This window comes from Rhagoletis pomonella, unplaced genomic scaffold (genome assembly GCF_013731165.1).
Source record: "Rhagoletis pomonella isolate Grant_MI unplaced genomic scaffold, Rhpom_1.0 Rhpom_scaffold_00004, whole genome shotgun sequence".
In the NCBI taxonomy this organism is placed as follows: Eukaryota; Metazoa; Arthropoda; class Insecta; order Diptera; family Tephritidae; genus Rhagoletis; species Rhagoletis pomonella.
In genome coordinates, this window is record NW_023458558.1 from 59,338,975 (window position 1) to 59,361,100 (window position 22,126).

At 34.8% G+C, this 22,126-nt stretch overlaps 1 protein-coding gene across 3 annotated transcripts in view; it reads right to left on the reverse strand.

Moving 5' to 3' along the window:
- The window catches only part of LOC118737886 (phosphoribosyl pyrophosphate synthase-associated protein 2), a 145,754-nt gene extending 126,684 nt beyond the window's left edge, over positions 1–19,070 (reverse strand). Inside the window, exon 1 of one of the 3 annotated variants that reach the window (XM_036468698.1) lies at positions 18,984–19,070. Coding sequence is in view for 2 of the 3 variants with exons in the window: in XM_036468697.1 (XP_036324590.1) it covers positions 18,439–18,458 (20 nt within the window). In the remaining variant the exon portion in view is untranslated. Of the gene's footprint in view, positions 1–18,438; positions 18,690–18,983 lie in introns of those variants that run through there. The other 2 variants (XM_036468697.1, XM_036468695.1) reach the window with 2 other exon arrangements.
- Positions 19,071–22,126: the final 3,056 nt, after the last annotated feature.

The following is a 22,126-nucleotide window of genomic DNA, read 5'->3' on the forward strand; positions in this document are numbered from 1 at the left end:
AAACAGCAAATGAAAAAATTCCCACAACTCAACTTCCCGCCAAAAATTGTTGCACCTCATTAGTGGGCCTTATCTCGCCGCCATGCGAACTACTCGATTTTTCTACATATGTACTATACTACATACATTTATGTGCAAATGTGTGCGCCCACATAACTGAATTCGACGCAATAAGAAAAGAATCAATCCAGACTGGCCTGCTAGCCATATACTAGATACGCATTTAGCGGAAAATACTTTGGCTCACAGCCAACCAAAATTCTGAACGCTGTTGATATACTACATACGTACTGTTTTTTGTTATTGGCATTTTCGGGTTATCATGATATTTTTTTCTTGGTAGCTCTATCGTTGCTATAAAAATGTCAGACACGTACATATTATCATGGCATATTTAAAACAAGTATCCCTAATTACGACAATCAATGGCAAATTAGCGCCACATGGATGTTAGTTGGGATATTGAATTCAAAAGGAGCTAATTGGCTTTTTTAACTTGTTTGATTTTAAATATAACAGAATATTATGTTATGAGTTATGTTCATCCTGTTTTGAAATATAATAAATTATAATTATTTATATTAATAAATCTTTTGCACAACATAAAATAGCAATGGCAACCATTTCTGAGTACTGAACTGAAATATGAAGTTCGCACAGCAAACGAGTTATTTCGAGGGCTTATATTCAATACCCTTTATCTGGTGGATGCTGTTAATTCTAACCATATAAATAGCTTGTTGGTAGAATTTGCAAAGTTAGAGTTAACTTCAGTCATGACAGGTAAGTCCCAGATGGGTTTCAATATCAGAAACGAATTTTTCTGAAAATTGCAGATAGAGGGTATTGAATATAAGACCTCGGATATGTTCATACAATCATATTAATAAATATGTGCATATGGGCATTTCCAATCTGGCGTCACGTGAAATTTGTATGCTAAAATGTTAAAAAGAAATTTTAATATTAAAAATGTTCAAACGGTTTCTCTATATTTACATAGTAATTAACTCAACTTTTACTCAGTAAAAAAAAAAATAAAAATACAACTGTTGGTAGTGGAGATTTAGAGATATTAGTAAACATATGCTCTGGCGTGACGTTACAAAAAACAGAAGTGGATTTTGACTTGGGTTACGAAATTGCAAAACTCTGCGAATTTTTTTCTAATATTTTAAATATGTAAGCCAAATTTTCCAAGTATTGAAATGTAGAAATCTTTTCTGCTTTTTGTTTAATCAGCTGAACTATATGACGCAATGAATTATTAACAAAAACTAACAAAACCAACAACCACATGATCAAGTGTGAATTGCAGCGGAATAGCTAGGTTGTGTTGGCTTAACAAATGAAAAATAGGAAAAAAACCCAACGATAATTTACAAGGCGAAATGTGCTGATTTCCGAAATAGCTATCAATTCTACAATTTTTTCTAATCATTGTTGCTTTTCCACAATAACTTTTTCATTAAAAACGGCCTCAAGCTCAATAAAAATTGTTGAATATAATTGTTATAAGGCCATAAAATAACAAAAACATATAATTATGTACAATAAAAAAAGTAATAATTGAATTAACAGAAAAAATTAAATGGAAATTCTATTGGCCGTGAGACTCGAACCCACGACCTCGCGGGACGCATTAATGACGTCTGTCAGGATAAAAATTTTATCAAATCAACTGCTCAGTTAATCGGGATCAACGTTGAAGTCTGTCTATGCTATAAGATATCATAGAAGATTAGAGGTTCCTGAATGACTTCGATTTTTTCGTCTGATACAAAATATCAACATACATACCCATAGCACACGTTCTTCAGAAGTGTATTATCTACCTCGAAATCTCCCATCGGCTTTTGCTGGTAGGTAAATACATAATAAATAAATGAAGATACATACACATAGCCCTTGATATGGACAGAAAGACCTTATCTAACATTTTTTGGTCCCTGCAGAAATTTAAAAATTTAATAAAAAGTAAAGTTCTTTAGTTTGTAATTTCTTTCAATTTCCATTTTTATTAAAGCCCATGTTTGATATTGCGCTGTGATATTTTTTTTTAATTCTCTTGGATAGCTAGTGAATAATCGCTGTCCTTATTACAAAGCTGGATTTACGAAAAAAAATTAGTTAGGGCCTCTCCAGGTACGAGTAAAATTATGTATTTTCGAACCCTTTTTGAGCTGGGTACATCCTAAAACATTAGGATGATCATTTAAATCAATTAAAGATAACTCTTACAAATTCGGCAGGGGTTTATTTTTGGGAAAGGTGTACTTTCAGAAAATATCAATGAAATTTGATATATTTTAAGGCCATCAAACGCTGTTATCCGGAAACTCCAACCAGCTACATGCACGGAAAATGTTAAAAAGTATTTAATAAAATGGTATTTTAGCTCATTTTTGACTTCCCTTTCACGGTTCCATGACTTATTGAGATGGCCTTTGATAAAAATACTGACACTATATATTTCAGAATTTATTTCTGCCTATTTGCGTTCTAAATACAAGAAATTCTTTGGTATTTGTAAAGAGAATACAAGAAATTAAAATATAAAAATCTCACATAAAATTTACTCTTAAGTGCTTATGTTTGTACTACATAATACTACGTTCACTGATAATGATTAGACAAACTGGTAGTAAGAATGTATTCCAACATACGTATGCAAAAATATACATATGCGAAAAAATATTAGAAGCTATCAAAAAAAGTATTAGAAGAGAAATGAGCTAAGATGCCGCGCAATAGACGATTTTGCGTACACTCTCGAGCATTGAAAGCTACATATGAGTGTGATAACATTATTGTTGCCAAATCCATTGTGCTTAACGCTCTCTTTTCAACAACCATTACCGAAAATAATGTATTAAAAAATTTAATCAGAAAGTGTATCACTAAAACATTACCGCTCGTTATATTAATAAAAAGACATTAAAAGTTCGTTTCTACATGAAATTTTTTCAATGGCCCAATTTGTTTGTCATTTCAATGCCTAGTGAAAATTCGGCATAACAATCCAAGTTCAAAGTTTAAGTAGCTAGGACTTTCTGTTGATATTTTGTAAACTTTGTAGAAGGTGTTGTTCATTTTCTCCATACAAAAAAAAATGTTAAACAACTTATACTTTATTATACTAAAACTTAATGGGCTTCAAAACTGTCATGAACATTCAAATTGTCATAAACATTTATTCAAATATTTTTTAGGAGGGTTGCCCCCTGTCTGAAAATTTGTATTCAATTAATAAATTGTTAAAACAAATGAAATACGGGTATCAAACTTAGGAGGTTTAAGAAAGCTTACTGCCGAAAATGTTTTTCAGTTAAAGTGATAAGCTAAGGTAAATACTGAATTAGTACACATTCTATAAATTAAATTTCCAGGATTTAAACACCTTGGAAAATATATTAACAAACGCCCTTATTTACAAAAATAAAGTATGTATCATAAATTTCAAAATTTATTTAAAAATCTCACTTCATAAACCTCTTCAAATCTATTTTATTTTTTATGAATGAAGCCATACGATTTTTGGGAGGAAGTAACAGCACAAAAAATAATTTTAAGTCGCAGTGAAGCACTCCGGGTATATAGTTCACACGCACACTACAACAAAATCCATAAATCACAAACTTTCTTATTTTGTAACAATTAAAACAAAATCGTCTACTTTTCATCAAAATTTCACACTTTTCATTCAGAATTTTTTTTGGGTATGCCGTTTTATAGCCCATTAAATTCTAGTGTAATAAAGTGCAAGTTTGAAGTCACTAAAAAATACCGTTGATTTTTGGATTTTTTTTTTTATTAGCGGTGTTGCGCGACGGCGGTCTACGTCGGCGTGAATAAAATATGGGGGTCCATGAGTTGGAAGTGTTGGTCCACGGAAATTTATCTGGTTTCGATAGTAAAGATAGCCTCTTTGTTAAAATTAAATTTTTTTGAGTGGTGTATAGTGCTCTTGACGCACTGCTGCACTTACCATCACTGCAGACTAAAATGAACCGGATGTTGGTATAAAACTGAGTGGGGCGCAGCGGAAATTGCTGTCAGCAGATTTAAGCACTTGTGTCTTTTCAATGCTACAGAATAGTACGCCACCATTACCTTTGTTGATGAGTTTCTATAATGTTGAGTTCCCTGAGACTGAATGCTGGTTTAATTCCATCACTGAGACCTTACTCACGCATTGTCGAATCTTCACTGATGGCTTTCGAAGTTAATGGGTATAATCTACATTTTTCTGTGGGGGAATATGCTTCGGTCTTCCAGGCTGAAGTAATTGCAATCCTCAAAGCCATGGACTACGTGGTGGAACATAGGTGGAGGGGAAGGAGTTTACGAGTCTGAAGTGACAACCAAGCTGCACTTAAGGCATTGATCAGCCCTCTATTTAAGTACTTCCAAACTAGTTCGGCAATGCAAGTCGCGATTAAATTATGGTGGTAAACAAAACGAGGTTGCTTTACTCTGAGTGCCTAGTCACTCAGAAGACATCTGACCATTTGGCCAGAGTTTTTAGCGTTCCCACCTTCGGTACTTCGCTCAGCAATGACTCGGAGGCATCGAAGAGATGAAGGTGGGCAAAACTCATGTTGCCTTTAATCTCAGAAGGTCTGTCTAATTTTTTGCTTTCACTGAGCAACTGCAGACAACTTGCTGGCCTGCGACTGGTCACTTCACATGGCACAAACACCTGACTGTGATAGGCGTAAATGACAAGTCAATTTGCCGATCTTGCCTTGAAGAGGATGAGACTATGGAACACTTTTTGTGCTTCTTGCTTGCTTGGTTGTTGGTCATAGATTTTTCTAGACTCGTTCTTTTCTCCATTGTCAGTTTCTGAGTTAAAAGTTTGGCGTAAAAAGCTGAGCCGTTTTGATGTTTTAAGTGTTGTGTTTTAAAAATGTGATAAATATTTTTCGCCTCACTTTAAAACTCGGAGCGAGAAAAACAAAAATGATGCCATCAACACAAATAAACTATTTTACAAATACTCTACTTGCAAAGTCATGAGTGAGCCGAACATTTGATGAGTTTATGGTGAAGATAATGTAAATAACGCTAGCGCTCGGAGTGCTCTTGAAAAATATGACTCCTCAGGGCGAGAGAGTATTTTGACGGATTTACGAGCTCTATTTTTTAAAACCTGCAAGTGTGTAATCACATTATTTTTATAAATAGAACACAAGAAAATATTTTAGTTTTATTTTGGCCACCCCGAGATGAGTTTTCGAATTCATCCGCGATGCAAATTTACATTGTTATATTTACATTTCATTTTTTACGTGCTTTGGGAATGTTTAGAAATGTATCAGCAGGGGGCCCACCGAAACCAGTCAATTTTTGAAAGGGGTCTACGAGAAAAAAAGTTTGGGAAGCTCTGATATAACGCATGAACATAATCTATTTTTATATGAAAGAAAATGCGTGACACCCCTGACAAAAAGAATTCTCAAAAATCAATGGTATTTTGTAGCGACTTCAAACTTGCATTTTATTAAATTAAATGTGCTATAAAAATGCCTACAGACGTCAACTATACCACACTTTTGACGTTTTTGAATTCCCTAATTGTACATTATGAAGACTTAACTAGGAGTAAATAATTTCCTATTGGGTTCTGATATGTTTTACATTCAACTGTCATGCAATCAGTAACAAGCCGTTCAGGGCATACATACATACTTATGTATACATTTGATATGGACAATTTGAATGCAATGACTCGTGAAATCAGCTACACTACTTATTATAGAAGATAGTCCGAGCCATAATCAATTTCAATAAAATACAACTTAAAACAGTTTTCACTTTTACGCACAAAAAAACGAAAAAATTTCATATCACATGATGTGCACAATTACATTGAGAACTGTCGAAAACAATCTACTTAGATTGAATGATTTCAATCACCTTTAAAGCACGAACTTTTGATCTAGCGATCCTTAAATTTTTCTTTGTTACGTTGCTATTTAATTTTGAAATTTTGTGTAGTCTTACTTAATTAAGCTACCTCATTCTTTAGTAAACTTTTTATTACAAAGTAACCACTTAAACCACTTGGCACGAAACAACGCTCGAGGGAAACTATATCAACGCGTGATAACCGCAAGCTATTCTGGCTGATAAAAATGACTGTTAGCTACAGTATGTACACCAAACAATTTCGTTTCACGTTTGGATTCCAGCGATCAACTGACAAATAACAAAACTCGAATTTTATAATCGCCGAAACCGACAAGTGTACGCTTTCAATTAACCAATACACTGAAAACCTACGAGTTCAGCGCTGTGCCGGCAAATCGAATCAGAAGTCAAAAGCGACATTAATCGTAGGGGCGAAGTAAACAGAGAACCGATTTGACGATCGAGAAAATAAGAGTACATTTGAATGCAATTGGACATTTTTACAAATTGTGTGAGAGAGCGCAAAAAATGGTGCGGATAGAAACTTGGCGAGTAGTAATATCGGTATCGGCTCAAGTGAATATACATATGTACATACAAGAGATTTACGAATGACTAATTGAAAGCTAATGACATCAGGAATATACGAATGTACGGAAAAGCATGTGAATGCAAAAGTAATAAATAGTCGTAAAAGTGCCGAATTAACAGCAAAATGCCGATATTTAGTCAGAAGTTTCTAGCCAGTATTATTTGGTATGATGGGTTTCTGAAACATGGGTGATAAAAGAGAATGTATACATTGGGTTTCCACCAAATTTATCACCCGTATGCTGTAATCCAAATCTTCGTAGTTCCGTTTCGAAAAATCCAAAACTGGTATGCTGTAATCCGATCGTAACTATCAACGGCACTGCCAGCTAAAAGGCCCTACACACTGATCGATTTATCGGCCAACCAGTTAGCCAACCGCTAGAAGTTGTTGGTAAATAAACCGTGTGTACGCAAGTTGGCAAACCTTCGTCAAGTTGTTTGTCAGGTTGGAGAAAATAAAAATTGTTTGTTTGTTTTGTTAAGTAGGTTGATCAACTGATTGGCCGATAAATCAATGCGTGTGTAGGGCCTTTGAAAGCGTGAAATTCGAAGTCTTGAATCAACTGCTTTGACAGAAACAAATCAAAATAAATATAATTGCAAGTGAATAGGGAAATTAAAAAACAAATTTGTTTAGTCTTTATTTGAAAATAATTGTCCTTATTTAAGTAGAATACAATGGAATCAGTGGCCGGAGCACTTTTGTCTCAGGAGGAAGAACTAACAGTTGCATTAATATACAAAGCAGATTGCTAGTAGTTCTGATCCATTTAGCTTATGAATATTTTCCGTCTCAACAAAGATGCATTTAAAAGCGTTTTTAATAATTATGGAGGAAGAGCTTGAGCGAAGTGTAAAATCATCATCGGTAGATTGATGGCAGTTTTGAGGTTTTTCGCTGAAGGAAGTTACCAACATGGTGTTGGGGAAAGATTTTGTTGTTTGGTTGGCGCAATCCACGTTCTAAAAAACGTTGACAAAAACTTTAAACATTTTGCAAAGCCTCGAACAATGTCCAGCCTTTCGCTAATGCATTCCACCATTTTTTTCGCATAACGACCGATTTGTTGTGATCTTCGACCTGATACATATGTACATATGTTGGAAATATTTAATAACAATCCAATTTCTAATTACACTTTAACTTACATCTTTTGCGTTTACACACTTTATTTTATTGATATTAATTTCGAAAGTATTAGCATACGACAACGCGGATTTCAGCATACCAATTTTACGATTCGTAGCAAAATCGAATCTACGATGGATTATAGCAAAGGGGTGTATGAGTTTGTTTCGAAACGGAATGGGTATATCAACTAATGATGAGAGATGGATAGGTGAAGATGCTCGATACTATAGCCATTCATCCGCCTGTAATCTGTGTTCGCAAGACATTTTTTTGATTATTTCAAATTTGATCACCGGGTTTAATAAACAATTAAACAACTTCTTTTTGGAATTGTTTAAGGCAAAACGTATGCCTATTTAAAATTGCACCGGAATGGGAAAATCCTAATTTGGTTTCCATGTTTATCGATAAGTTTTCGTAAAGCCTAGAACAAGGTTTAAACAATTTCAATGAACCATTAAAATTGTATACATACATACATATTTTATGAAAAAAGAGCGCATACCGTCGCTGATTTAAAACCATTCATAATAATGACTATTAGTGGGCAATTAGCAGCGGTATACAGAACATGAAACCATTAATGACATTGCAGACAAAAGAAAAAATAAGGGCCATTTTCTCAATGTCTTCTGGTTAACACTAACTTCAGGTTAAACATCATTATCGACGTGATCGCCTCCATAACATATAAAAGGGAGTCGATAACGTTGATAACCATGTTTAACCGCTAGTCAGTGTTAACCAGACATTGAGAAACCGGCGCAAAGAGGTTTTAGGTAAAAGGTAAAAATCGGAGTTGAGCCACGAGCTGTTACAAACAGTTTAGTATATCATTCCAGAGAAAAGCAAACACAGTTAGACCTCTAGTTGTTGTTTTAACAGCATACTAATTCCCCAGAATTTTTGGGGAATAATGTTGGAGGGACAGTCCTTGGCCAGATATAAACCAGGATCCTTTCGGTTATGTAGACCCGACTATCGTGAGTGCGCAGTAAGACCTCTAATGAGCAATGCTGTAGGAATACTATTTCTTCCTGCTACCACAGCGTTTTCAATTCAAGACAGGGCACGGTTAAACATCCATCATTCGAAAACGAGTCTCAGATTACAATGGAAGAAATAGAGCACATAGCGACGTCTCCAAACCATACCATGTTAAGTCACCTTAAGCTTAGTCAGACTTAACATGGTATGGTTTGGAGGCGTCGATATGAAATATTAACAATTTTCCTAATTTTCATTAGACTGATTCCACGGGTAAAAAAAAAACTAACAGAAGTTTAAGTTCATCTTGGCGACAACGAATAAGCGAAAACCCGATCTAGGTAGGCCTATGTAAGCCGATACAACAGCAACAAAAACTAGACCGTTTCGCACAGATTTATGGAAATGATTCGGCCTGAAATCCAGAGGAAGAGGAAGTCCTCATTTGCAATGGGAAGACCAGATGGAGAAGAACCTGGCTTCACGTGACATTTCTATTCGTCAGAGAAGAAAAACGACTGGCATGCTTTATTGAACCGGGTCAAGATTTATTCTTTTCAATGCATAATTCCTCAACGAGTTTTGGGGAATGCTGTTATATCTATTGGACCGTTTTTCTTTACATATTCTTGTAAGGCATTAAATTCTCTAAAAAAAAAATAACCAGAATTTTGTTGTTTTAGAGACGATTACGAGTGTTAAATATGTTAATGATATTGCTGACCGAGTTATAGCAATTTCGTATGTTGGGTTGAGCTACTTCCGTAAGTTATTCGGATCTGCTCACCGATATTTTGTCTCAATTTGTGGATTTGGGTTAAATTTCTGTAAAATTGTTTGTTGGGTTGGAGCTACTTCAAGTAGTGGAAGTTTTAATCCATTTATTTATTTTTGATTGCATTTTTAAGCATTAATATTCTTTTTAATTACTAGTAAAATCCAGTTCATTGCAATTAGGATATTGCTAGCGATGTAATTGCATTACTTGCAAAAGAGATTGCTTTTGTTTCAATTGGTTGATTTGGGCCAAATAATTAAAGAGAATATTAATGTTTAAAAATGCAATAAAAAATAAATAAGTGGATTAAAACTCTCTCTTCTCTGACAAATCTAGCTCAAAATCAACATCTTCTACACATTTCGTATAATTTTAGTGTAAGTTTTTCATTTAGCATGAATATTTCCAATAATAAAGCCATAAAACTACATATCTCTACCTTTATCAACTTTCATAGCCCCTAAATATATACATATTTGAGTCTACATAGTCCTACATAGTCAAACGGTTTAATTCATATAACATTTTTAATGAAAACTAATTTGTGTACAAGTTATTTACATTGAAAATTTAAATTGTCACCGACACATTTTAAAATTGGAATACAAATTTTTCCAAACGAGAGAATTTTCTTCTCAGTAAATAGGCCCTTTAAAGACCATAAATTCGTTAGGTAAGTTATTTTGGATCACTCTAATGTCCATAAAATTTGTTGATATTGATAAAAAAAAAGCTTTTGCAGATACGAGAACGAGAAATAGAACGAACAACTTATCTACATACATACGTATGTACGCTTGGGGAATGTCTAAGAGAGCACACAGTTCGACGCTCCGAAATTGATCAAATTGGCATTTTCTAGCTCGTGGGCTAACTGAATTATTGTGAGTCGGTATGTAGGGAGTGTAAGAAAATAAATAGATCAAATTGATAAACGAAGTGTATTTATAGAAAAGATTGCGCCCACATTTATCACTAATTTGTAATTACATATGTACACAGTAGACATTTTTTACGCTTACTAAATCATTTTCTATTTCCTCATGAATGCATTGTGTAATAATTATGTATGTATGCGCGTATTTAAAACTAAAGTACATCAAAGAAATTAAAATTATTATTATAAGAATACCATTTAGTGGATGAATACATACATATGTAAATATGTATATATGTTAGCTTATACATCTCTTCTTCCTTCTCAACAATAAACTAATGAACAGCTGCAAAGCAACGTCACATAAATAAAGAAAAATGTGTGAAAGAAAACAAAAGCAAAAAGTTCATAAGACTACAATTTGTATACATATGTAAATACATTAGGGATGTGCGATTAATCAATTCACCGCACAATTTGATTAATCGAAAGCCGAATAATTGATTAATCAAAGAATAATTATTTTTGATTAATTAAAATGATAAATTTTCCGATTAATTACATATTGATTAATCAGAATCTAACTAATTAACGTACCCTTTATCGCATTCAGCTTATACGACTTCGTATGCTGTTACAAAAACAACAACAACAACTGTGACTGTAGTCGAAAACAGATAGCCGGTTAAAGATATCGTAGTAATGAATCATATGTAACGTATAAAGTAATCGGCTAACCGCTCTCCTCAGACTTTTCGATTAAACACAAATCGGGTAGTCGAATATATACAACCCAAATTCAAAATTTAACGTAGATGTTACAGTAGCGGAAATATAATTTGCAACTTAATTCTAATTGATATTAGGTGCATTCTTTTGCAACCGAGCTACAAAAGAACACTAGCTTAAATGACGAAATACACGCAAAGCAACAACACAAACTCGGCTATTTATCGGAGTTCAGCGAGTTAAGTGAAAAAACTGCTCTATTGTGAATTGTTAATGGGAAAGTGTAGAGCGAAATTTTTGTTTTCATATATACGTGACCTATATTTTAAATAAGTATATATACATATTACGCAAATTCCTCGCATAATTACTCATTTAAATTGTTTTTTTGTGTCTAAATCCCGTTAAACTAATCACATGTTTCTTGCCAACTACCAACAGGGTTGCTCGCTTACAAAAAAATGCAGCTTTCGTTGCCACTTAAATATGTATATTTATTTATTTATTTTTAAGAATTTTCACTTAAAACACAGTCCATTTCCTGCTTAAACTCATATAAAACCATATCTAAAAATATGCAGAAAACTAAAAAAAAAAACACTACTTTGGTTATAAATTTCAAACTTTTTCCTCAGAAGTTTCAAGCGTCTAAGAACTACCGTTATTTTTGTAGAACTATTTTGTCGTTTTCTTCCATATAGAAATAACTTGTGTTTATTCGTTAGATATATGGAAGCAACAACAACAAAAACAATTGAACATTAAACTAAATCCAACCTCCCGACTTAAGCTGTTATGCCGTACATACACATATGTATTTCTGCTTATTCTGCCTTTCTTTAACATACACTTTAATTTTTTTGTCGTAGTTACTGTCGAATTTCCTACATGGATAATGGTTCCGACTGCGCGCCGATTACACCAAGCACCTTTCTTATCACTGGAATCAACTAAAATAATTAAGTTAAAAAATATTTACACACTTCTTTCAACAGCAATCCGTCGAAGTTTATGTATTTTTAAATTTAATGAACTTTTCATTCAAGTTATTGTTGATAAAAATGCAACCACGTCCCAAATTCCTGCTTGCAAATTCTTGTTGGAAAAAATTTTACCAACATGAACTTGCAGCTTCCCCTACGAATGAAATGCAAATTTTTTGTGCAAACGAACCCGATTTTATAAGAACTTGTAAAAGTTATTTGTCGAGTGAATACCTTCATTATTTGAAAGGCCTTGCATAGTTTTCGAACGAATTACATATTTTTTGAGATTGAAGAAAAAATCTTGAAAGCAACAAATAGAAGAAGACAGCTGCATCGTCTAGTCTCGAAATCGAACCCTTTACTTGCTTCTTGTCCCCTGAGTCTTCGAATATTTTAAACCCAAATACTCGCGTACTAGAACGGACTTGATCGAATAGTAGAGCTATTGAATAGTTTTACAACTACTAAATATAAATGTACATACATATAGGGCCGTCGAGAGAAATCTTGGGCCCGGGACTAAAAAATTACGGGCCCCTATATATAAAGTGTATAAAATTAAAAGCATACGGGGGGAACATTTTTTTTCAGGTTTCGCAGATTTTTGATTATGGCCCTTATTATGAGCTGCATTCGATTTTCGATCTTCGCTGGCTATCGAAGATTGAAAGTAAAATTCGTATTATGAGCTATGCAGGCGTGTCGAAATTTTCGTTGAGTATCGAATTTTCTGTCGAACAGAATTTTGCTTATGTTTTTGTATATGTTTTCTTACATTTTGGCGGCTAGACACTAATTTTAAACAATTTTTATTAATTTCATGCAGTTCTAACATCGTGAATACTAAACACAAGCTCGAAAGGCTGGTTTTACTTGTGAAAGAAAATCCCAATGCTCTGTTGGCACGATCTCTGAGAACAAAATCGTAGCGCTGTTGATAGTTTTAAAATATTTTAAATAGATTTGGCTCACAAACGCCTCTTTAGATGGTCGGAACTTTTTAATGAATCTGTAGACAAATTTCTTAAATATATTTTATATCAAAATATATTCGAAAGACTAATAAACTTAAATGTTTAAGAGAGCATTTGCTACTCCTGGCCAGTTTACTAAGCTCTCATCCTCTGACGAATCGTTGAACCAGAACTCGTTGTACTCATTTTACCACGTTTTTATAAAATTGCTTTCTTTTTTACTTCATTTTAATTAGAACAAATTTGCATAAATATGTATAAGCACACTATTTAGTTTGCTCGATTTGTAAACAAAGCTTCTCAGCGGTGAAAAATATACTATTGTGAACAACCTAAACGAGCGAAATTCACAATAGCGCTATTCTTCATCGAATGAGCGCCATAATACCAAATGAAAATTCGTTCGCTCAGCACTTTCGACCACAGTCGAAAATCGAATGCAACTCATAATAGGGGCCTATATCTGGGTCACACATATTCTGAGGTTTCAGACAATATAAATATTAACACGAATCTCCTTCTTTCAAACATGGAAGTTCACATAATCCTGATACACTTTTAAATTAATGAAAATTAAAAAAAGCACAACATGAAATTAAGGGTTGTCTATATTTAAAGGCCACCATTTTTGCATTATACTTGCTTCTCTTCGGTTGCCTTGTATTGCTTTGAAGTTGATAAAAAAGTATTCGATAAAATAATCAGTGATTAACTTTCTTAATGAAAATAAAGTCGGTATAATTTTTTAAGGTAATGTCCAAAATATCAAAAAGTTGTTTGACGCGGAGTCCAACAGGCTAAAAAATGGAAAAATCTGTCATCAGTAAAATAAAAAAAAAACGCGAGATTTATTTTATTTCAAAAAGTAACGAGGCCAAAAGAAGAAACGATTTTCTGATTAAATGTTAAAAGTCTATTCGAATTATTTCAAGTATTTTTCTAGTACAATTATAATCCTTCAAAACGCTTTCTGGAATGGTGTTATACGCTTTTTCCTCCATGAGTTACGGCCCTTCAAACTGCCGTTTCCTCGAATCTAACATCGCCAAACCATCCATATGCTTTCTAACTCATTATGTCATCTTCCAATGGTCATAATTTCTGACAGAAAAAATACTTTCAAATCTGTATTCATAACTATCATGTTCTTGATTTCTTTGGATTACATTTCAAATCGCTAGTCCACTGAATTCCTGCTACTTATTGCATAAAACACACTACAAGCCATTTAAGAACCTAATTCTATCAACACGTATGTATATCGCACAGGTAACGTAACAGTCTTTTTCTGTAACGTAACAGTTCGACTATTTTTTGCAATATTGAGCTCAAAATTTATTTTATCAGTTCAATAAATACGTAGTTCTTGAGTTGTATAAGGAGAGCACATTTTTTAGATAATATAAAGCAGCTTTAAAAAGTACTTCCAAAAATTGTAATGTAACAGTCCGCTGTATATATTAAATATTGCCACATACTTATGATTTCATATGCAAGAAGAAACACTATCCGAAAGTTGTATTCTAGCAAGTTTTAGCGGTATTTGAAAAGCACCACGGGCCATATGATCACTTTATTTAATTGTATAGAGTCAGAAGCAATCGGCACGAATCGGAATAAATTTATAATATTTAAATATAACAAAAGCCTATAACGAAGGAGAAATTACATTGTAAAAAAAAATAACAAGTTATGGGTCTGATATTTTGGGCTCCTTAAGAAGCCCAGGCAAAAAATCATAACTAATAAAAAAATCAAAATTCGCTTTTTGATTTACATATATGATGGATTTCATCGAATTAAAACTCCCCACATAATTTTGCGAAAAAAAAATTGAAATATAAGTCACGACGTTTTCCATTTCATTTATGATGTTGTTACGTCTTTTTCCGTTTCAGGTGACGATACGTACATACACATGTATACTTTTATAAATCCTCAAGCAAATATGCCTATCAATTATAGTACATGCAAGGGGGGTTGGGTTGAGTGTTCAGTAGCGGAACCGGTACGATTGAACAGCAACTGAAGTTAAAAACTGTTGAAAGCAAAGGGGCAAATGAACAAACAAACAGCAAACATATGTACATGATAAAAAAACCATTATTGCTTTAAAATATTTATCGGGGTGATTCTTTCGAGTAATGATATGACGAAAGAGCGAACAGAAGTTGGAAGCAAAAATATTTTTAAGTATGAACGTAGGTACGTACTTACATATGAACTTATGTACATATTCTCTTTTCGTTGCGATTATATGTACTGACAGAAAAAATGCATACCATTCGGGGACCAGGTTGGTCGACCGGCCGATAGGCCTTGCACAACGTATGGAACGATATATGTATGCGAACATTAATGTATATACATATACAGTTGCGTGCAACTAATTAACGATGTCTCCTTGTGACTTCTATTAACCTGTATATAAAATACTTAGGGCCAAATTCACAGTGCGTAGTACTGACAAGAGTTTAACTATAGATTTTGATATTCACAGTGCTTATTGAAGAAGCACCCTCATTGCGCGAGTCGTGTCGAATGCCAGTCGTTTTTCGAGAGTCGAATCGTATCGAAAATTTCACGTCATTGCGTAAAATTTTCACTCGACTAGTGTATTAAAACGGAAAAACTTGGCAGCACTGTAAGTTTTCGACGATTTTCGCCGTAGACAATAGTTGTGTTTTCGTATTCTCCAGCAAAAAAATATCCAGTAACTTGCCAGTAACCAAATTCCGGAGAGTAAGCCAATATTTACTCCCAATGAGTGAAATATACAAGAGAGTACGAAAACGCAAAACCAAGAAAACTAGTATTTTACATCTTATTCTATATTTCAATAGGTTTATTTTGTCAATTGCAACTCTAAAAGCACCACAAACAATTATTTTCATAATGTGATATATATGTGAAATAAGCATCATGCCATCAGCTGTTTTTCTTACTAGCAAATAGTTGCTGGTAAAAAATTATCCAGTAAAACTTGCGAGTTCAGCTGCCATTTTTGCTCTTTCAATTTCCCCTCTTTTGCTAGTTTCTTGCAAGTTTTTGCGTACGAAAACGACATCCAGTAAAATCAGTACTGGATTTGCTGGATAATGCGTACGTCAATGTTGTCGAGGCGTACAATTTAGCCTAATTTATGACTTGCGCAATGAGGCTGAAGAGTTTTAATTACCATGTCCCCACGCTAAACTCTGGTGAAGTTTTAATGTTTTTTTGTGGTACGAATTTAAAAGTTTTATAGAAGGATATTGATTTTTAGAATTTTTGTATTTTCAGCATATGGGCAAATCTATAAAACAGGTAACCTTTGCGTTATTTAGCTTTTTTTTCATTGCCGTAAACTATATCAAGCTGGTTGCTTTTGGATATAACTCATAGACGTATACTTGGAGCCTCGAAAAATTTTTAAATCAATTTGTTGCGTAACTTTTGAATTATAGATGTTTTCATTCAAAAAAATATCGCATTCTGTGTACTCTTGTAACCGGTAAATTTTGTTACCATCTCATAAGCTGGTAACAAAGTACTGCCCCGTGAAATATGCAATGCCAGGATTTGAACAATTCTTCATAGCTGAATTGCTAAATATTTTAACTGCATTACCAACGTACCTAGCATCGCGGTGACAAGAACTGGTAACTTTTTTTGGTAATACAATTTTCCGGTTACAAAATCTTCGGTAACGTGCAGAATAGACCTGTTAATGGAAAATTATACTATTTTGTAATTACATAAAATTAAATAGGATTGTATCATATAGAAAAAGTATATGTCACCACCCGTAATACAATAGCCTGTGTCCACTTTGTACTATACCAATAATAAAAATTATATGCCGATAGCATCACAATCCTTTGGCATGTCATGTTTACCCATTGGGGCTATCTTCAAACTGGAAAGGGTTCGGACCAATTTAAGCAAGTATCAGTAACGGATGATTATATTTTTTCTATTTAGTGGTGCTAATATGGCACGATTTCCTAGGAGGATAATACCCATAACTCAGTAGTCAGAGTGCAGAACAATGGTTTTAGGAGCGTATTGGCATTACATCAGAAATCAATCCAAAATATGTGGCCCCTCTTGAAAGCAGTTCGGCTTGGCAATGTTTGAAAATTCAAAGAATCTTTTGATGAACATAAGCAGGGCTATGATCAATTCCGACGGAGATCCTGATGTTGTCATGTCGGGAAATCGCTATCATGAATTCCGTCGTGATCACGAAATTCTCCCCCAAATTCGAAATTCGTGGGAATGGTATCACTGATTTCGAGTTGTTTTATTGTGATTTATTTTATTTTGATTTAGAATCATTAAACCAAAACATAAAAACAAACAAAAACCAAAGGCAGCACTAACTATGAATGCGTCGAATCTGATGCTACGCCTGAAAGAGAGAGCCTGGGATATCACTATAGAGGATATTTGAGCAAAATTGTACTATGTATGTAGCGAAGCCACGTAGATACAAAGCTATGGTCAAAAGCTAATTAGCTGCTCGAGTGTTTTTGAGGATCAAGCTTCAAAATTGAAATATTTTTAAACGAGCATTTTAAAACGCGTAAGCATGATTAGTTTAGTTTACCAAGATGTCCATTCACCTACAAACTAAAATTCTCGAGGCACGGACTCAAAAATCGTATTTTTTTATTTTTGTAGTCGTCGTTGTTAATTAGTTGCACGCAAGTGTATGTATAAACGCATGCATATATGTACTTTCATACATATATCGTCGGTTAAAGTACAAAAGCGCGTATCAACAAAAGTAAAACCGCGTATCATCATAATGCAAAACCGCGTATGTGAGGTTGCATAAATATTTTTTTAGGGAGTAAAAACACTCATATTTCCAAATGCTTCTCTTTTTTATAAAGCAATCGCATTTCTGGCTAGTAGATTTTAGGACGAGTGGATAAGGATCGAGCCCTGAGCTTGTTTGAGCAAATTCAATTTTTGGCTGCAAATGTCAGGTAACTCGATCTTAGTCCGAATCAACTGCAGTTAATTCCCCCCGAGTTGATCCGGATCAACGCTGCCGTCTGCTTATGCTTCTACGCGGTTTTGAAGAATGACGATACGCGGTTTTGTACTTTAAACGACGATATGCATAATTCCATATACCCATGTATTTTTACCTATCCACACATGCATGTATGTACATATGTACGTACATATCCACATCTATACTCATATATCACACGATTTTGGTCGAGTTGTACTCGTATGTAGGAGGTGAGCTGGCGCCTCTGACCAACTAGATACGGGGGCTTTTACATAGATAAATACGTACATATGTATGTATGTACATTCATTTGTTACTAAATTATTAACACATCTTAGTTATTAATAAGATAAATTTGTTCTTATATACTAATTGTTGGCACATTTAGGTGACAACTTATGTTAATTATAATTTTTAAAGGAGGTCACATGTATATTTTTGGGGTTTTTCTTATTACTTGTTTCGGTTGAGTAGCATTTCCTATATTCCTTTTCTCTATAGTCAAAATGTATATCTGGAAGAGATGGGTTCCGTCTGTTTTTTGTTCCTTTTAATTTTAAGATCACACTTTGCCGATTCAGACAAATAATGTATGCATATATAAAAATATATGTACTTTTTTTGACTGCAAGTAAGAAAAAAAAACAATTACAATGTTGTCTTTATACGCAGCAGCTAAATTTTTTCGAGAATGCACCGTACGCAGCGAAGAAGAGACTGAATTATATTTCTTTTGCTGACGAGTCCCCAACCAAATGCACTAACAACATAATCCCCCCAAAAAGAAGAGGCAGCAGCAGAAAAGGCACAGCAGGCAGTGTAGCTTGCAGCCAGTTTACAATAACAAAAACCATGTATAAACTGGAGCACAACACAAAGTACACAGAGAAATTGGCGCTCTACACGCGTCCACCACAGAGAGTGCCAATTGGATTTGTTGACTGCGTTTGCTGCATTTATGCATTATTTCTTTAAATAATTTAAAATGTTTAGTACTATTACCGGATTAATTGGTTGATGAATTTTTTGTTGTCTTAGCTGCCACGCACTGTTAAATACGCAATTTTCAGTCAGAAATGTTAATGTTATTCCTTTCCCAATTTGCACAAATTCTAATTAAAAATAATTGTTGCCAGCAGCAATTGTCAAGTAAATAGCACAATCTATTACTAGCTCGTAGCCTTCAAATCTATTACAAAATTTGTAGAGCACAAGGTGTCCGATATGCAATTAAAAGAGATGAAAATTAAACTTCGTGTCAAAATGAAATAGTTAGTTTCCTCAATTTTAACGCTAATAACCCACAGATGACGCGAAAAACACAAGTCTTCGACGTGGGATGGAAACACTTGTAAAGTGTTGCAAATTCACAAGGTGCACTTGATGATTATGGTTTTCGTCATTACGTTATTCGAAAATTTTTTTAAAGTTATTCGAAAAAAATTTGTGTGATTAAGCGTTTCCGAACATTTTGCAACTTCCAGATTTAAATATTTAATTTTACAAATTAATTAGTATTTTGAGTATGCGGTTTTATAGCCATTTAATTTTAGTGTAATTTAGTGAAAACTTCAAGTAGTATTTAGGAGAAAAATTGCATAACATACATGAACTTAAAAGTGTATGTATGTGCTTCTACCACCTCAGTGAAATGGTTGATTGCTGTCATTTTTATATGGAGAAACCTTGTTAAATCAAGTGGGTTATCGGAATAACCAACTCAACAGCCACAACTACGTGGTTAAGCTCCGGTGGGGACATGGTATAAGTGTTTTATTGGTGCTGCCACGAGCATATTTTTGCACTCTCTCCTTGTCCAGTGCGCTCCACTACACATGTATACCTCGTCGAGAGGCCTCGGTGCTGGCCAATGGTCCACTGTCAGAATATTTCCGCTTCCACGAAAGTACTGTGAACGATCAAGTCCTGGCACCATCTCCTGTTAGAGAGAGAGTATTGGTATTTTATGTCAGTGAAAAGAAAAAGCTCGGTCCTATTACGATTTACTTCTAAGCCATAGATTGTGGCTCAGTTTTTTAGGAAGTTCAGGTATCCTTGCATAAGATTATATAGCCCACCCAACAGCCGTAATCCTCCAAAGTCGCCAGGGATACTGGTGAGGCTATGCTAGCCAGAGGCAGGTCACCTCTGCAAATTTTTCCAGTTGGCTTTAAAAGATTTTAAAGCGGCAGTGATCATTCGAAATTTCCACACCGCTGGCTTCATAACAAACAGCTTCCAAGCAGATCCTGTCTTGTTCCGGATTATTCGGCAAGTAATCATCAAGGAGCATATTGAGTGTCTTTTCACTCGCCTAGTTCCTCATTTATCCATATGATATCTTAATTGAGCGGGATTCCCTGAGATAATAGAGAGTTCGTGGCTACCTTCCACTTTTGCGCAGGGTATTTTCCCTGACCATTTCCATAAAAATTTCAGATATGGAACGTAACCGGCTTCCATTTCTCCCTGAAGATGGAGCCCTACTCCATTCCGCGATAAATTATCCCAGCATGAAGGAGTTGACGCTTTAAGTGCCTTCTCCCGACCTGGAATTCTTTGAAGGAGGAGAGGTTTACCCATCTGAGGATCTATTCCTTTTATCCAAGTATGTGCGGGGTGCGTATGAACTCCCAGAAACTCACCCCGACATGCCGCTTAGCATCTATCTGGCCAACTCAAACGTCGCAGCATCCTTCTAAGTTAGCTGATTAGCACTCCAGCTGCCGTAGAGCTTCATAACTTTTGGCTGCCATACGAAGGTCAGCATGGGGTCTTTTACCGCGCCATTTAGACCTATATATCGAATTCCCCATCATGCTAGGAGAAAGCCTTTACCTGAGTCGTGGCGAGTGTTGGAGAAATTCAGACAATATAGGGATGATAAGAGTGAAATATTGACGTCTTTGGGCAACTTTATTTCCAGCTGCCTTATAATTGACAAATAGATGATATTGGATGCTTTGTATTCCTCAGGTCTTCTCCGAGAAGTGGCGTATTGTGAATATATGATTTGAAGATGCACTGACAAGGGCTAATAAGAAGGTGGGCTTCCAATACGCTCGAGAGGAATTTATAAGCCAGAAGGCGTATTCCACGGTAATTGGCATAACGTCGGGTCCTGCGGGTTTGTAGTTCTTGGGTTACACGAGATCACAAAGTGGTTATGTTGGCGGCAATATTTCTCTCTTCAGCGGCGTGGTATTGCTCATATTGCTACTTTTTACGTCGGGCTCGATGGAAGATCAAAACCTTCTTCAGCGCCGGCACGTACCTAGATAACAAGAAGCTAAATATATCTACACACTCTTAGATTGCAGATAATGAGAGTCCAGTTACGATTTTATTGGCAGTCTTTTTTGATTGCAGTTTTTCAACATCGAATTATGCTCATGTAATTAATTTTAACTCTTTTGATGCAGAGATATCTGGCAGATTTAACAAGGTATGCACATGTGAGGTCATCCGAGTAAATTATTGATTTCAGATGTTCTACCACTTTTAGAACTCCGCTGTTTGTCGATCAGCTTCAAACCATTGATACCGGTTTCGCACGGGTGGCTGAAGCTTTCGACTGTTGAATCAAAGATTCCAACTTTGCCTACCCTGAAGTTGCCAATCACTTGTTTTATGTCATATCGGTCGCAGCACTCATTACGCCATTAAAAAGTTCACCACCTTCAAGTTTTCCAAATGCTATTTGAAAGCAGTTAAGTATTATCCACATTCACCTAAGAAGTTTCAATTATAAGCCATTTTCCGACCACAAATTGCTATGTTATTTCTCAATGTTTGCAATAAAAATTTTCACACTCGCCACAAAGTCAAAACAAGGAGCGAATGAAGCAGAAAAAGTTTGAAAAAAATCAGCTAAGAGTCTACGTGTGAGGGCTGAGATTAGGATTATAAATATCCACACGTCGTTACTCATTGAGTGCCACAGTGTGCAGAACCGCAAAACCACACTCACATATGTATGTATGTACATACATGCATACAAACCGATAGCGTAGGTGTTTTTACGTGGACGAGTTGCACTGAATTGGTAACATTAGTTTCATTGCAGCTTAATGGCCGCGTCAATGGCAAAACTTAGCCCATTACAAGGCGAATTTTGTGAATCAGTTGCAGAGCAAATTGGCCTC